At 41.3% G+C, this 18,583-nt stretch overlaps 1 protein-coding gene across 1 annotated transcript in view; it reads left to right on the top strand.

The window, feature by feature from the left end:
• BMPER (BMP binding endothelial regulator) overlaps nucleotides 1–18,583 on the top strand; it is a gene marked incomplete at its 5' end in the record, with an annotated part of 74,070 nt that overhangs the window by 12,837 nt on the left and 42,650 nt on the right. The window contains 2 exons of the mRNA XM_010290289.1: nucleotides 8,470–8,799; nucleotides 15,274–15,610. Coding sequence (XP_010288591.1) covers nucleotides 8,470–8,799; nucleotides 15,274–15,610 — 667 coding nt within the window. The remainder of the gene's footprint in view (nucleotides 1–8,469; nucleotides 8,800–15,273; nucleotides 15,611–18,583) is intronic.

The raw sequence follows: 18,583 nt of genomic DNA, 5'->3' as shown, positions 1-18,583 counted from the left end.
CTTGTGTTCTCTCCTAGTCAGCAAAGCACTTACACAAATACTTATCTTTAAACTTGTACTATTTATGTCAACAGGGAGACCTGTCTTCACTGAAGTTAACAGGATACAATTATGTATTTCCTTCAGGACATGTTTAAATATTTTACCAAATAGGAACAGACTGCTAAAATGGGGTTTTATGATTTATTGGAAGGAGGATTCTGAAAGAAGGAACAGGTTTTTAAGGAGAATGTTTCCTATTCTTTTGTCTAAAATCAAACCGGTTTTGCTGATCGGCTCAATTCTGGGTGCTCGTGGATTGCACAAATTCTTTATGCTAAACATCTGTTTTTCCTACTCCGCAGCTCAACTATTTTGAAACATGTAACTTGTGATAAAATAAATCTAGTTTGCAAGTCTTCAGTATCAAAATGAAATTAAATACAAGTGGCAACCTCAGAAACACTTGAAATAACACTGAGCAGAGGGAGAAATGAAAGAGGATTCAACTGACCAGCAGCTGATTTCATGTTAGCTCAGTTTCAAGGGAGAAGAAATTTGCATAGACTTCTGCTCGAACGCGATGTGTCATTAGTCATGAATTTATCGATCTCTATCTTGCCTCTGTTCTTATGTTTCAGTCTCATTTAACCTTTCTCGTGTGTTCTTTTGTAACATAAGAGGGGGAGAAAAATAATGGGGGTAGCTATTCCCTCAAAGCACTGGAGATGCTCTACTGTAAGGGGTTAAAAAGAAGGCTGTGTGACTCCTTCAGAAATGCTGCCAGAGAATGATGACTTGTGATAATTGTTTCATAGGAGAAGGATGCAAAAACCAGATTTCTTCAAAGTAAAAATAACTCTTCTAGGAACCAGGTTACTTAAAATGTCAGAACTTCTTGATGATATAAGAAGGAAATGGTCATGACTATAAGACACGTGAAATTAAGGGCAGACCATTGTTGCCTGTCATCCTGCCATGCAGATCTGTAAAGAGCATGGCTCCATCTTCCCAGCAACTTCCTTTTAGGTGTTGGCAGACTACTCTGTCTTAGGTCTCCCTGAAGCCTTCAGGATAAACAACCTTATTCCCTTAGTCTTTTCTTATGGGTCCTGTCTGCATTGCACTGGCTGTATGTGAGGCTGAGAGGCTCGTTGCACTGTCCTGCATGCTCCTCCTTTGCACATGAAACAGAGGGGTCCTTTTTTGAGAGGTGTCTCACTATGGACCCATTTAGTAGTTGGAGGAGAGCTGATGCTGAGCTGATTCTAAGCATTTATGATTAAAAGGTTCTTCCCAGCTTTTATCAGGTAATGTAATCAAAGAGTTTAAATACCCACTGTCATACAGCAGTGGTGGCTACCACCAGCTGTTTTAACATTAGCGTTTTAACAGTTGCCGTTTGCAAGGAACCAATTCCACCTTTGCGCCAGAAGTGCTGTAAATCTCATCATGACATAAGACAGGCAAAAGGCATAAGGATTTCAGTGATGATCACTATCTCAGATAGTAATTAGAAACTTTACTAACTCAGCCAGTTTCTGATGAGATAAGATGTACGTGCACAGCCCTTTCCCTCACCCACCCACTCATGTTGATCCTTTCGCCACATATTAACACACCAGACATTTCTGGCGGTCCAGCAGATACTAATTTTCCAAAGTAAAAACAACATAGGAGGCACAAGAACATACTGTACACAGGAGAGCTTTAAGTATGGTTTAAATGCAGCCAATTTCTATGAAGTGGGTCAAAAACAGTCACGTTGTTAAAGGATACACTTTAAACTGAAAAAAAAAAAAATAACCAAAGGATTATTTTCAAAGCAGTTTGTTGCAGAGAGAAAAAGTACCTCGTCTCCTAAGGGGCTGGAGAGTCTCTTTTGTCTACTGTTGCCGAAGTTAACTAGGGTTGGTTTTGGCATGTTGCTGTTTAAGGTCCATGGCTGGCGTACAGTTATCACTAATTAAACACAGTGGTCATAGCAGTGGAAAATTCAACAGTTTAGTTTATGCTGCTGTAAAAATGTAATGAAATGTACTCTTTTGGGCTTGATTTAGAAAAATCACCACTGACGTCAATTCCATAAATTAGTAATCCTATGTTAGACCAAGGTCATTTTCATATTAAAAAAAGAAAACACTAAACCTGAGTTCAAATAACATTAACAGACTGCTCTCAACTCCAGACTAAGATGGGAATTGGCAATGGAGGATAAAGCTTTGTTCTTGACAAAGAAGAATTGATAGGCCTTGCTGAAATTACAGCATGCAGTATGAAAGCTTCCTACTGCAACCATGTAGAAATATTTTAATCATGATCAATAATCCTAACACAGTCTTACCCAAGTCATTGTGAGGCTTTATGGATGAAGTTTTTTCAAAGTGGACTGCAGTCATCTAGGTCTAGCAGTACACATGATTGATTTTGCAGTAAAGGCCTCTTTTGGGGCAGAAAAGTTCATTCATCACAAATCATTCTGCAGCTTTTTTAATTGACAAAATGACCAATGAAGCTAATCCAAACTCAGGGGCATTTGGACTCAGCCTTAGGAGTAAAAGGTCAGTACTTTCCTGCATCCTTTTTTTTATGTTTTTCTAGAAATAGTGGAAAAAAAAGTGCTGACCCTTCAAAGCAAAAAAAAACAAAGGAAGAAAAAAGGCAGGGTTATGCATTGTAGGTACCTGTGAGAGCAGAGAGTGGGACTAAAGGATCACATAGGCTACTGCTGGTCCTGTTTCTTGTGTTATTTCCTTGCCATGGAGAAATACATCACCAAAAAGACTGCAATTGTTTATTCATGCTGGAATGCTGTTCATGATTTACCTCTTCAGCTGTTTCAGCTGTGATGGTCTACTGTACAAATATGTATTTGGACAAATTGGAATAGCTATTTTATTTATGAAATAGACCATAAAGACTCCCATGGAGTTTTTGACACCACACCTTGTAATGTGTATTATATCAGGCTGCACTATGGAGCAGTTAAGAGGAAAGTACTCTATGGCTATGCACTTTTTACAGAAAAGCTAATGAAATTCTATTATGCGTGTTCTGTAGCTAGTTTTCAAAAGTTAATAATGTGTTCTGTTTGATTTAGGGCTTAATTCAGCATATGGGCTAATTGCAGTCAAAGTTTCATTTTATTTTTAAAAAGCTGAGATCTTTTTGAATTATAGATGTGCAACCAGAACACCCTTAACTGGTAAACTTGTATTTTTTCCTCCTTCTCCTTACTTAGAAAGTGTCCAAACCAATTTTAGTTATAATTTAAAGTATATTTTTCTTGGCCACTCTTAACTAGCTACAAACCCAGAAGAGTGCGACCAGACATCTGGACATCTTGGACTTCAATTGACTGCTCTGATCTCCTGAAAAAATAAAACAAGCTATTCCATGAGCACCAGAGCTAACAGAGCCTGGTTTCCTATGGATTTGTGTCCCATTTCCTTTATATCCCAACAAATAATAAACCCAGCTTAGAGACAATATATCCTGTGGCTGCTCTGGAGCTACAAGTGTGCTAATTGCCCAGCCAATACGCTCATGTTCTCTGGCTGGTCAGGATGTGTGTGCGCACTGTCTGTCTGGCCTCCACCAAGCAGTATATATATCTCGCCTTTCTAGAAAGGCTAAATACTGTCTAGGGGGATGGGGGCATGGGGTGGAAGGCAGAAAGGTACTTTTTGGCAACCACTTATTTCAATAAGTGTTTCTTACCTTTACTCAGCATACTACATAGTAGAAATGAGTTGTCTTTCAGACTTTTATCCCTCCGTATTGACCAAAACAGGATGTGATTTCATAACCTTTTTTTTTCCTTATGAAAGTATGTTAAATCTCAGGGAATGTGAAAATGTTCTTTTCCTTGCTGTTGCTTTTTCAGCTTCCTTTTTTGTACAGAGATGTGTTTTCAAAAAACAGTGCTCCTTGCCCACATTTACCTTCCCTGTTTTTGTAATGAAATTCACTATTTCATTTGAATTGGGCACATGATTTGTGCCTTTGCCAAGAGTTCTATAGTATTCACTTTAGTACCTAAATACTATTATTATTAGTTTTCAAGTAAGCTGTAGAGTCTTAGATGTGAGCTGAGCAAACTGCATGAATCACACATGTAGTTTAAGACTGTCAAATGTAAAAGTGTGAAGTCCATATTTAGTTGTTCAAAAAACAAATGTGAAAACTGCCGAGCTTCCAGAAGCTTTTATGAAAGCCAGAAGTTTTGAACACTGATTTGGGAGTCTAAATGCAGGATTTCCAAAAGAGCTTTAGAGGTGTTTGCAGCCAGCTCCCCATAATGATTAATCATAGTTGAGTGTCTAAGGTGCTTTGACAATCACAGCCTCCTGAACATAGCTCTGGGGCCCTCCTTTGAAAAATCATTGTTTTTCAGGGACAGGAGGGAATGGGTATATTTGCCTTCGTGTGCATATGTAGATGAGCAAAAGAAGACACCAAAGATCATGAATGCCAGGTTTGAAACAAGCAAGAGGTAGTGATTCTTCATGCACTTTACCCAAGGATGTTGTGGGTGCTAAAAACATCTGGTTCAAGGGGAGACTGGAAAAATTCACAGAAATGAAGTCTATCAAATGTTCCCAAATAAAGAGAAACAATGTCTAGCTCAGAAAGTCCCTAAACTGAAAATAGTTGGAGGCTGGTGGAGTCTTAGGGGGAAGAATCATATGTAATTGCCCTTTTCTAACTCTACTTTAGACAGTTGATAGAGACACAGAGTACCTGCAATAAGCTGGGAACAATTTACTGTAGGAAAAAAAGGGAAGGATCTTCACCCGTGACCCTATGCCTTGTTAGCACAAGCTAGCAAAATTCATACTCCAGCATTGGGGAACATAGCTTTGGTGACGTAGCAACACCTCTCCATCCACTATGTCCCGACAGTGGAGCAAGTCACACACAATCTTAACTAGAGAACTGGTGCTTCCAATAGATTTCAAAAACAGCCAAGCAGAAAGACTGGTTTGTTTCAGAAGGGGAAAAAAAAAAAAAAAAAAAAAAAGAAAAAAAAAGCAGCAACCCATAAAACATGATGTGATTGAAACTCTCCCAAAAGGAAATAAATAACAACCCAAAACCTAAAAATGTCAGGAACTCTTTTCATGTTGCCTGTCTTTTGCAGTCTTGTTACACCCGGTATTTAAGATTTATTTCTAGGCCAACCAGTTCTTCCTACTGGCAGTGCCTGAGTTATTGCACACACTCTTGCAGGGTGGGGATTTTTTTTTTTAAACCCACAATTCTAGCAAACCCTTCAAGAATATTTTACACAGCGATATCAGAAAATCAATTATTCAGGCTGTTTTTACATAGATTTTCCCTCCCTTATTTCCTTGGTTATTAAAGAAAAAAGCAAAATCTGGATCAGACGTTCAGCTATCCAGTCCAAAATACATTCTTTTTTATTTTAACTGCACTGCATCAAGTTGACATATGATGTGACACGATGTAACATAACATAAAACAACATTACTCTGCATAACACATTAGAAATTAAAAATAAATATTTCCTTTGGATCCCATTGGTACTATCAATTTTACTTGCACATCTCTAAATTATGTTTGTTCCACTCATGTCTTGCCTCTTAGCCACTTGCTTAGGTTAAAGAACCAGCCTTCCCCCCCGATATGTTAGTTAATAACATGTATAACATGTCCAAGTTCTTGGCCTCTAGAAACATGGACAAAAACCAGTTTTCTCTTCTGAAATCTTCACTGATGTTTGGGCTGATTTTTTTGTTGATAGTTTCCTTGTTTTCATAAAAGTTGTCATTAATGTTTAAAGAAAAATTAAACACTGAAAAAATGAAATAGAATCTGAGCAGGTAATAAAATGTATCTTAATATTAATCGTGCAGATAACTACATGAGTACATAAGGAAGTCAGAAACATGTTGGTATGATTTAGTAACAGTAAAATCAGATATTCTCCATATAAAATCCACATTTTTTTTCCAATTGGTAATTGGAATCACATTGGTGATTAAAAAGTACATTTTTCCTTCCAATTTATGGAGAATCAATTAATCTTTTTATGGACTTTGGAAAACAGTTATTGATATCCTCACTGGTATCAATGAAGAAAATGAGACTCAGAGAAGTGCATATTTTTAAAAGCACTCTCTTGTCTAAGTGTCTTGGTTTTCAGGCTCTGCTTAAAGTCAGTCAGGCCTGATTTCCAGAGGTGTTGATCAAATGTGGTTCATTTTGACTTCTAATGGAGCTGTCAACATGATGTCCTTGAGAAATCAAAACTTTTGGTCCCTAGTTGCCAGACATAGTAGAGAGGCATAATAATGATGCCAAGACTAGTTACTGGCTTAGCTAAAGCAGCATGCATGTGGCAATTTAGGGCTAAAATACAAATCTCCCAGGTACCAGCTCTGTGATGGCACTGCACCATGCGGTGAGGGAGACTGAGATGAGACTTTAGGAAGACCTTACTCACAGTAAGGGTAGCTGATCACTGCAACAGGTTGCTGGAGGCAGCTGTGGAGTTGCTGTTACTGCTCTTCTTTAAGAGCAGGTTAGATAAATGTCAGGAATAACTAGGGTACAGGGGATTCTGCGTTACAGCCAGAAAAGGAAAAGGTGATGTCTCCTGGGGCCCCCCTCAGCCCCATCTTCTGTGTCTCCGTGTAGGTAACCTTGGATGCTCTTTAACTACAGCTATAAAAACACCAGAAACATTATAGCTGTTTTAGCATAGCACTCTGCCCAGGCTGAAAAACCCTGCTGAGAAAGGTGTATTGCATACTCAGAGCAGCATTGCACTCTACCAAAGGAATTCCCTGCCTCTTCCTCATAACATCCATGTGTCCTTCTTTTTTGTAAGTTTGAATTTGCCTTTTTGTAGCTGCCTTTTCATGCAGGCCATTGTTAGTTGGGTATTTTTTTTCAGTGAATAAATTGTATCCCTTATTACTCTCCCCCCCTTTTTTTTTTTTTTTTAAATTGACGCTGTTCACAGCTCTCTGTTTACTGAGTTGAATTTTGTTTCTGCACCATGCCCTCCCCCTAAAACAGGCATCATCTTTCAAAAGCAATCTCAGCCCATGGGTATCCAACTGGCAGTAGCAGTATGCATTTCTCTGCCTTGAGATTCCTTCTTCCAGGAACAGCAGCAATGAGATGTGGTTAGGCCCTATTGTTATACCAGAAGGCTGCAATGCAAATAAATTTGCTGCTCTCTTTGATTGTGAGGCAATTCAATCAGTTGCTGGGTAGCTGCAGGGTAACTCAGCATCGTTGACATGAGTGTGGAAACGTTCTGCCTTTTGAGCTGCAGCTTCACTGCCCAGCATATGGCTGCAAACATCAATAAGAAATCTCACTCCATTTGTAATGATGCAAATGATCGGTAGCGATAGCGTGCCCTTAGATAGTCATTGTATCATGTTAGTCACGTACTACTGACTTTTAGTTGGTAGCATAATAACAATAACTACTACAAGTCAGTTGTGTATGAACAACATGTATGATGGCTTGTAACACTAAATAAAGATGCTGGTTCTACAGCTAATTTGGGAAACAACATAAATTTACCTAGTCTATAAATGTAAAATATTTATAAATATGTCTATGTAAAATATGGACAGAACCAGGCCCTGCTGAAGTGGTCTGATGGCTTTTAATTTCAGGGGATCACCACTGCCTAACTAAGGACATTAAAATTAGCCTCAAAAATATACATGTGATGTTTTGAATTCTGCTTCTGTTAGTGGATTAGGCTTTTGCTCCCATGGCAGAACTTATGGGTGGGAGCTCATCCCAGGGGAATTTAATTGTCTGAGAGGAATGCTTGTTGTCTTACATACTTGTTTGTGCTCCCAGAGCCATCAGCAGAGACGGGCTCCTCCAGAGACCAATTCCCAATGTATTAAGAGAGATGTCTAAACTTGCTGAGATGAAAGACTTTCTAGTCGTCTGTTCCTCTCTGTCAGTGAGAGGGAGACTGGATGAATTGCTTAGACTAGACATTTCATGTTTGGAAAGCTGAAGCTAGGTGGGAAAGCTCCCGTCACACATCTCCAGAGACATGTGGGGTCTGCAAGCCCAGGGCTCTGCCTGCTCTGATATCATGAGTGGGGCTTGTATTTTTTGGAAATTAAATAATTTAAAAAATTTCACAGGCATTGTAATATTGTAAGATGTTCAGGGAGGTACCTTATGTTTAAGAGACAAACACATAGGTTGGAAGATGGGTCTTTGGTTCTTAGCTACAGGTTAGCCTTTCCTATGCTGTCCTGAGGATCAATTGGCTTTTGGTTCTCACCTGCTTTGGGGAAGACCTCTACGAAAGCCGTGAAGCTTCTGTTTTTCAAAAATATATATTCCTAGTGGGCATCAGCCAAATCTGCCCTGTAAGGCAGATAGATTAGGTGAGAGCGGCATCATCTAAGTTCTTATCAACTGCTTTTTTCAAACTTTGATCCTGATATAGCGCTTTTGTTTCTCACTCACCTGCAGAGCCTGGAGTTTGCACTGTATTTGGAGACCCTCACTACAACACTTTTGATGGACGGACATTTAACTTTCAGGGAACATGTCAGTACGTTTTGACAAAAGACTGCTCCTCCTCTGCCTCACCCTTTCAGGTGCTGGTAAAAAACGATGCCCGTCGGACCCGTTCTTTCTCCTGGACAAAGTCAGTGGACCTTGTGTTGGGCAGAAGCACTATCAGCCTTCAGCAGCACCTCACAGTGAAGTGGAATGGGACCCGCATCTCACTACCTTGCAAGACACCGCAATTTCAGATCGATTTGGATGGTTATTTGCTGAAAGTGACAACCAAAGCAGGTAGGGCAAGTGTGTGTGTGTCTTCTCCCTGAAGAACTTCTCAAGTGCAGCATGAGCAGTCAGTAAAAAAGCATGATAATGGTAATAAATGTAGTTACAACTCTTCAGAGACCCGAGGAACACAAAGTGCTTTCAAAACCCCTGCAGCCCACAAGTAGAAAGAGATTCCAGCTATGAGTTTGAAGTCTTTGCAGAATCTTTGCTAAGCTATGTTTCATTCTGCAGCTGACAATTAATGGCCGGCGTAGAGGTATGTGCCATGATTTTCACTTCCAGTAACTTCAGTGGCTTATGCAGGGTCATCGTTTGATACTTATAATCAGAACAGAGAGGAGATCAGTTCTGTATCATAACATTCAGATTTTTTTCCCTGTTGCAGCAACATGCCTTAGAGTCTAAGTCAGCAATTATATAAAATCATAGTTACTAATGGCAGGCATGAGTTGTCATTATGGAAACATTTCAGTGGGGCTATCCAGCAAAATGGAGGTCCTGGTGTGAAAACCAAGGCCTAATTTGCTGTTCAGTGCCATCTTGCTAGGTGTGCTTTGTGCCTGAGTAAGAGTTTGTCTGAGAGGAACAGACAGTCTACAGCACCAGAAGCAAAAGGAAATCAGAAACTTCAGAGAATCTGGTGCCTTATTTGTAGAAACAGGGAAGGGAAATAGCAGACTCTGAAGTCTTTTGAGTCCTAGAAAATACATTGTCAAAATGCTAAACCAGAGGACTTACATTTATTTTGATAAACTGTTCTGAAACTACAGTATCCTTGCATAGATAAATACTGAGAGGAAGTTTAAAACTTTCTCATTAGCATGTGTTAGGTACTACTGTAGTCCTGAGAGATTTCACTTACACAGTGAAGTACTGTTTCAGTGAGAATACTATTTACTGTTAATTCAATTAAATGCTATGTGAAAGCAGTGAAACCAGTCTTTCTTATGGAGTGATATGGTCACAGGCATGACGCATAGTCATACTCATTATCTAGCATAATTTTTTTCAAGGGGGATACTAACACCCACTGTTGAGCTGAGAATTTAGACACCTGTTCATATAGCCCCTGGAAATGTAAGTGTGCATAATGTGGATCCCAGCTCTGGGCTCATTCCTCAAAGTGGCAATGCAGATTTTTGTGGCTGTCTGTAAAATGCACACAAGTTGACCATTATTCACAACTTCTAATTAAAAGCATCTTGAGGGTTTCTCTTTGCAGCCAGCTGAACGCTATGAATTCTGGTGATGTGGATTTCATTAGCCAACCACAGGCCAAGGAAAGGTTTTCAATCGAAGATGAATGACAGCTAATCCTGCTGCTATTCCATTTGTCTCTGGTGCAAGCCTAATAAATGACTACACACATCCTTGTCCATGTGTTGGCAGAGAGAGCGCAAACATGGCATATGACAACATACCAAACAGTGTGTAATCACTGCAAATTATAGCCTAAATAATTCCTCCCCTTAACGGAGCAGGATCAGGTTTCTCTTGCCGAATGCAGCACAATGGGCCAAGCCCTCCTCTCCTCAGCACGTAAGGCCTGGAAAGCAGCAGAACGGCATAGCTCCATTTTGCTGGGAGAGGACAAGCAGCAGAGAGGCTGCAGAGAGGAGGAATGTGCTGAGTAGAACTGGTTTTAAAGACAAGCTTTTTGTTCCACAGGAAATTCCGAGTGCTGTGGGGAAAAAAAATGGAGAATTTTCTCTGCTTCGGAATGAAACATGGATTTTTAAAAAAATACATGCTTTCCGAGTGTAGGGTAAAAAAAGAGGGGGAGGGAGGAAGTAATGAAAAATAAGCAAAACCACTGCACTAGAAGCAAAATTCAAAGTAAAAAACGCAAGGTCTGGTGCTTACAGCTCAGCCAACATTCCCACGGCTTTTGGTTTTCCTTTTGCAGAGCTGGGAGCTGAGCCCTGGGTAAAACAGGGGAGCCCAAAGCTTCAGGAAGCCTTGAGGTCCCTGGCTACAGGGCAACCTGCATGGCAGGGCGGTCCTGGAGTCGTATACCCTGAGAGTCTAGGCTTCCAGGCAGCCCACCAGGCGAGCTGGCAGGAAACCAGCTTGGAGTCTTGCCTGTGCTGTGTTGGAAGTTCATTGAATCCGATATATCTCCCTGAAGCATTTCAGTTCTGATGAATTGGCATTTTCCAGTGAAAACCTGTTTTGTTGCTAAATTCCTCACCAGCTGTAGCCCTGGATGCAATGCAGCGTCAATTCTAGCACCCTGCACTTGCAGGTACTTTGTCATGGGTTGGGATGATGTTGAGTTCTTGTCTAAAATTTGTGTGTTAAAAAGATGAGAGCGCAGAGGGTCACAGGGCTGGTGTTACTTATCTGTCTCTCCAGTGCAGGAGCACTTTGTTGTTGTTGTTGTTTCTGTGCTGATCTTTTGCATGAAACCTCTTTGCTGAGGTTTTCTGTACCACTTTGGCACTAAATCTTTAGGGAAGAGTGGTCTGCCAGTTCTGGAGGATGCCTTTACCATGAAAAATTATGCAGAACAATTGATGGGAGTTCCCAGCCTGGGGAGCTCAATGTGTGATGTGCATAAATCCAGAAGGATTTTTTTTAAATGCAGTAGAGCACATCCTGTGCCAAGTTAAGAAATCAAGTAACAAGTTGATTAAGCATCCTTCAAAGAAAGGGGAAAATTGGAAAACCCTAAAAAGTAACTCTGAGAATATTCCTTTTCTGCACATCCCCAGACGGGACAGAAGCTGCATCCTTTGGCTTCACATCTCTTGGATTCTGACCCTTGTCCAAGTGAATGGGAAACTCATCCATTTTGGGGGGAAGAAGAGGGGGGCATAGGCACCAAGAAGATCTTCCAAACAATTTCTGTCTGCCAAGTAGACCATTTCAAACATCGCTCCATAGCATAATCCTGTCTGTCACAGCTCTTGTTGGTTTACAGAAACCAATTGAAATTTCTGCTTGTGAACAAACAAAAAGGCGCATACTGCATGGTGCCATCAGGCTCCGACAAAGCTATCATGTGTGTAGGAGTAAATACCCTTCCTCGTTACTCCAAAACGGAGTAAGCTCAGTTACGGACAGAAACCGTTAGCCTGTTCATCAGAGCTAGAAATTACCCTTCTCTCTGAGCAATTACAGCAGAATATAGTGTAATTAAACAGTACCCAGCTACAGGAAAGTACATCCTTTTGTGGTAGTTAAACTGTGAATCTCTTGAATCAAATCCAGTAATCAAAGCAGGACTCTCTAGATTTAAAAATGTACATTTTTATATGCTGAGATGAAAAGTCATAATTTTATCTTACTCTTATCTGCATACCTAGAATTCACAGAGCAACATGTAACAAGATTAACTTAATTCTCACAAAGGACACACAAATATTCAGTATAATTTTCGAGTTAACTTTTTGTAATAAATGTGAGTGGTTTCACTGAAAGTCAGTAAGTCTTGGCTTGAGAAGAAAAGCTGTGAAAGGAAAATTAAGATAGAATCATTAGCCAGTCTTTTGTGACTCTGCTTAAAGTCAGGGAGAGCTCATTTGGGAAAGAAGTTGAACACCACCTTCAAAACTGCAGTTATTTTCAGAAGAGAACTGTGTGAGAATTTGTATCATGATGCTTCTAGCTTTGAGAAAGTTTATATGATTCTCAAGTCTGAAGAAATCTTGGTTTATAAGTTAATGGCAAAGTTTTTCTAAATGCCAGCACAGCAGTATTAATCTGGTGTCTGCAAATCAAGCTGTGTTTTGTTTTGTTCAGCGTTGTCAGAAGCAAAGACAGCTGGAATTTGAATTTGTCCAGCAATGATAATGTATGAAGCAGCTTAAAAGGCAGCTTTCCCCCTTGCCACTGTGCTGGCCTCGTTAACAATTGTAGTCTTGCACAATTTCTCAGTTTTCTGGGTGTAAAGTGCCTTTGGAGGAGGACACAGTGGCCCTATCCATGCTGGGTTAATTAGATAATTTGACTAAATTATTGCCTATGCCAATTGCCTATGACTTTCAGGCATAGTCAGCTCAGGACATATTTGTGCTATAATTGCTAACCTGTGGTGATAAGAAAACATGATGCAATAGACTGTAGAGACTGGTGATGCAGAATTGTTTGTTAAACCTTGCTAGGTAAATCATCCCCCAAACTCTTGGTGACATGGTGTAAACCACACAAGAGCCGGGACAGTAGGTACCGATGGCAAAGCACCCCTTCTATAGCCATAATTGCCATTTGAGCTTCACCCTGTTTCTCTGTGGCACGTGTAGGAATTGTCATAGGAGACAACGGGATGTGTTGCTAAAGGAAGGGTTCCAGCTTTGAACTGAGTCACTGGTATGTTAATTACTTACATGAAGATAAGGCAGGATTTGGATCACATAGTGACAACCACTGATTTACAAGAGGAAAGGGTGGTGCTAAGCCAGCCCACACAGCAAATGTAGAAAGCTGGAGCGAGGTCCTGGTCCTGCATCGTGGAGTGATGCTGTTTGGTATTCTTGGCCAGGCAGGGAGAAGAGGGTAGAATCTGGATTATCCTGTTTAAAAGCAGGTTCCTGTGTTTATCCTTAACTAACTGCTGCACACAGGTACTTTATGGGAATAAACTAACATCAGCAAAATGATTTGTCAACTTCAGATGCAGGGTTACTGCAGACATGTGAACTAGTAGCATTCATCAGACATTGGAAATAATTAAAAGAAAGGACATTTTTAGGTAGAAGTTAAGCAGCAGTGATTCTTGGTGTTGATTTTATCCCTTATGATATCAAAATTGCTTTCCCTTATGAGATACATATTTACTCCTCAAAGGATGGAATTCATTTAATTTACAGTCACCCAGGTAAAAACTAGAAGTTTGGTCTCTACCTGATCTCTGGGCCCTCTAGAGTATCGCAGGAAGGATAAAGGCATTCAGAAGGTAGTTTATTCACTCTGCATTAGACATCCGTGTTATCACCCATTGCAGCCTATTTCTCTCCATCAAAGAGAGGGCCCAGACAGCTGACTTTAGCTAGACACTTAGCTTTTAGATGGGTACAGAAAGATAAAATGGATTTCACCCACAGAAGGCAATTTTGATTTTGAAGTACTAGAAGTGCAAAAACTTACTGTAGAACAGATTGTAGCAGAGCACTTACATTTCAGCCACTAGATGGTTGGATGTTTACCATCATTCCTCAATGTTGCTGACTTACGATGACAACTTCAAAAGGTTCGTAATTAACACCTTTTGAATGAACAGTTTGAATCTAGTTCAGAATCATAGAATCATACAATCTTTGGGTTGAAAAGGACCTTTTAAAAGGTCACCTAGTCCAACCTCTCTGCAATGAGCAGGGACATCTTCAACTAGATCAGGTTGCTCAGAGCCCCATCCAACCTGACCTGGAATGTTGCCAGGGATGGGGCATCTACCACCTCTCTGGGCAACCTGTGCCAGTGACTTATCACCCTCACTGTCAAAAATTTCTTCCTTATATCTAAATCTACCCTCTCTTAGTTTAAAACCATTACCCCTTGTCCTGTTGCTACAGGCCAGCTCAAAAGTCTGCCCCATCTTTCTTAGAAGCCCCCTCTAAGTACTGGAAGGCTACAATAAGGTCTCCGCAGAGCCTTCTCTGCTCCAGGCTGAACAACCCCAACTCTCCTAACCTTTCTTCATAGGAGAGGTGCTCTATCCCTCTGATCATTTTTGTGGTCCTCCTCTGGACCTGCTGCAACAGGTCCATGTCTTTCCTGTGCTGAGGGCTCCAGAGCTGCATGCAGGACTCCAGGTAGGGTCTCCCCAGAGCAGACTAGAGGGGCAGCAACACCCCCGTTGACCAGTTGGCCATGCTTCCTTTGATGCAGCCCAGGATAGAATGCCTTCTTACAACAGTTTTACCCATCTGACATATCTCTGCGGTCATCTTTTTTAACCATCTTTACCCATGCAAAATAAGGTACTTGTGTTGGAACAGTTGTATTCATCTAAACGAGTGATCAGTGTCAGCTTTGCAGGCAAGAAAAGGATGTTTTCCACAAGGTCATCACCTTGGTGAGGTGCAGTCTCATGGGACATGGACGTCTTTTTATGCTCATGACCTGTGCAATGGATGACAATGGTTGAAATTCTGGGCTCCCTGCAAAATCAGCTAGAAATTCACCCTAGCAAATTCAATTTGCAGAATTTTGCAAGATCCCTCTTTTGATGTTGAGAGTAGTTCTGTCTTGGATACAGATTTTTTAGGATAACTGTTTCATTAGCAAGTAGGAACAAAAATAGAGACAGGCATTGAGTGCATTGTAATTGAATGTGATTTAAGAAACACTACACTTTCCAGAGACACTTACTGGGAGATATATAGAAATCCATCAACATTATCAGAAGGAAGCTAATGACTTTGTTTAGGTTCCCATGAATGCTATTTCACGAACATAGGGCACAGTTTGTTATCCTCAATTTCTTCTTCATCTCTTTTTTTTTTTTTGGTGTGTGTTTTTGTCTCATCTCTCTATTAGGCTTGGAAATCTCATGGGATGGAGACAGTTTTGTGGAAGTCATGGCTGCTCCACATCTGAAAGGCAAACTCTGTGGTCTGTGTGGCAATTACAATGGGCACAAGCGAGATGACTTGATTGGTGGGGATGGGAATTTTAAGTTTGATGTGGACGACTTTGCTGAATCCTGGCGCGTGGAGTCCAACGAGTTCTGCAGCCGCCCGCAGAGAAAACCTGTGCCTGAGCTTTGTCATGGGACGGTCAGGGTGAAACTCCGAGCTCACCGGGAATGCCAGAAACTCAAAGCATGGGAGTTTCAGAGCTGTCATTCAACAGTGGATTATACCACATTTTACCGGTAAGTGTGGCTTGCTGTGGAGGGAGATAGTAAGTTACTGTGCGAGGAGAAGAACCACACAGCCCAATTTCAGTAGCATTTGAGCACGTTTTGAGCTGCTTTTGTTAAGAATTAATATACAGGCTTAGAATTATATTATGATGAGCTTTTCTGAGTCAGGAATCGGAAGAAGATGGTCCTAAGCTAATAAAGACCTGAGCAGCCAACAGTGAGAAAAGTGGGAAGGTTTGTGATCACCTAGAGAAAAAGTACTTTTGGTGACTGAGGAGACAGGGGGAAGAGACATCAAAATATTTTGGTAAGCTCTTTCTGATTTCAAAGTCAACTGTAATGTTGAGGCTGACTTTAACTGTTATTTCTTGTCGTCCAGAGAAGTGTGTCTTCCCAGAAACATTTTGAAAATTACTTTATTAAAGCAGGGATATTAAATATTACTAGCACCTCTTGGATGGTGTAGTTTGTGAGTTGAGAGTTTGAAAAGAGAGAGTTAACAAAAAGCTCAGTACATGCCTATCCTGCCCTGGGAGCAAAGGAAGACAGACGAGGATCTAGAAGCCTTGTCTGAGTGAATTATTGAAGATTTTTTATCTTTAAAATGCTTCCAGTCTAAACCACAGAGACATAATTTCTGTTCTTTAATTGTCATGAGTTTATTTGCCCTTCACTCAGTAAATAAAATTGGCTTTTCTTTTGATTGCTTGACATAAAAGATAAAAGCAGGCCGAGTCACAGTTGTATGATGGTTGATGGAGCTGCCTGATCTTTGCGCTCCCAGCTTTCCCCACTTGTGCACATCTGCTGAACTATTGCGCTTATTAGGAAAAGGTTTCCAAAATTACTCCATTTCCCTTATGAATTGCCTTTCCTCTTCTTTTATAATGAGACAGAAAGACTTTTATCTACCCCAGCAGAATACGTCTGGGACTGGGAAATGTTAGAAGACGACACACAGCTTGGCTTGTAGTCTATGTGCTTCTGCATTTAGTTTGATATAGTGTATCATTGTGCTAGAAGCCTGGCAAAGAGTGAAGATTATACTGTGTGCAGGTTATAATACTTTATGTTTTCCAATGGCTGGAGGCACAGCACAGAGCATTAAAGATGCTAACACACACACACACACACACACGCAGGGTCTGTTGAATGCATTTCAGCATCATTCCCATCTCACTTCCATCGTCCTCTAAAGGTAAGTGATGACAATGCAAATGGAAAACAGGCACAGAGAGATTTGTTTCATTTTGCAGTGCATTTTTTTGTCCCTTTTTTAAAGTAGCTCGTGATTAATTTAGTGCAATACACTTCCTGACATCACAGCAGAAAATGATTTATATTTTAGCTACAGCAGCCAGAAAAAAAAATCTCTACATGCTTGCACACAAGAATTACCATAGAGTATTTCTGTTCCTTTAAAATGATGTCTTCTATTTATCCTGGAAAGACAATGAAATCAAGCAAGTATTGAATTTGATTATGTCCTTTTGTAGAAAAGTCCATTTTTCCCTAAGGAGACTTTATGTTGAAATGACCATCATATTATGTCAGAAGTAGCTGTTTGTTTGCTTCCATTTAGATAGAATCATAGAATCTTTGGGTTGGAAGGGACCTTTAAAGTTCATCTAGTCCAACCCCCTGCAATGACCAGGGACATCTTCAACTAGATCAGGTTGCTCGGAGCCCCAACCAACCTAACGTGGAATGTTGCCAGGGATGGGGCATCTACCACCTCCCTGGGTAACCTGTGCCAGTGTTTCACCACCCTCACCGTCAAAAATTTCTTCTTTATATCTAGTCTGAATCTACCCTTTTTTAGTTTAAAACCATTACCCCTTGTCCTGTTGCTACAGGCCAGCTCAAAAGTCTGCCCCATCTTTCTTAGAAGCCTCCTCTAAGTACTGGAAGTCTGCAATGAGGTCTCCTCAGAGCCTTTTCTGCCCCAGGCTGAACAACTCCACCTCTCTCAGCCTGCCCTCGTAGGAGAGGTGCTCCATCCCTCTGATCATTTTTGTGGCCCTCCTCTGGACCCGCTGCAACAGGTTCATGTCTTTCCCATGGGGAGAGCTCCAGAGCTGGACGCAGTACTCCAGCTGAGGTCTCCCGAGAGTGGAGTCGATCCCCAGATCTCACCCCTCAGCAGATGCAGAATCCCATTCCTTGACCTGCTGGCCACACTACTTTGGATGCAGCCCAGGATAAGGTTAGCCTTCTGGTCTGTGAGCGCACATTGCTGGCTCATGTTCAGCTTTTCATCCACCAATATCCCCAAGTCCTTCTCGGCAGGACTACTCTCGACCTCTTCATCCCCCAGCCTGTACTGATACTGGTGGTAGCCCCGACCCAGGTGCAGGACCCTGCACTTGGCCTTGTTGAACCTCATGATGCTCACACAGGCCTGTTCCTCAAGCTTGCCCAGGTCCCTCTGGATGACATTCCGTCCCTCAGGCATGTCAGCTGCCCCACTCAGCTTGGTGTCGTCTGCAAACTTGGTGAGGGTGCACTCGATTCTACTGTCTATGTCATTGATGAAGATATTAAAGAGTACTGATCCCAGTACGGACCCCTGAAGGATACTATTCGTCACCAGTCTCCATCTGGACATTGAGCTGTTGACCACTATCCTCTGGATGCAACCATCCAACCAATTCTTCATCCACCCAACAGTCCACCCATCAAATCTGCATCTCTCCAATTTAGAGAGAAGGATGTTGTGGGGAACCATGTCAAAGGCCTTACAGAAGTCCAGAGAGGCGACATTAGTAGCTCTTCCCTTGTTCACTGATGTGATCACTCCATCATAGAAGGTCACTAGGCTGGTCAGGCAGGACTTGCCGTTGGTGAAGCCATGCTGGCTGCCTTGAATCACCTCCCTGCCCTCCATGAGCTTTAGCATACCTTCTAGGAGAATCTGTTCCATGATCTTCCCGGCACAGAGGTGAGGTTGATGGGTTTGTAGTTCTGTGGTGGACCGACAAA

This window comes from Phaethon lepturus, unplaced genomic scaffold (genome assembly GCF_000687285.1).
Source record: "Phaethon lepturus isolate BGI_N335 unplaced genomic scaffold, ASM68728v1 scaffold377, whole genome shotgun sequence".
Lineage (NCBI taxonomy): Eukaryota > Metazoa > Chordata > Aves > Phaethontiformes > Phaethontidae > Phaethon > Phaethon lepturus.
The sequence above is the reverse complement of the archived record's forward strand: the minus strand, read 5'-3'. Positions and strand labels throughout refer to the sequence as shown.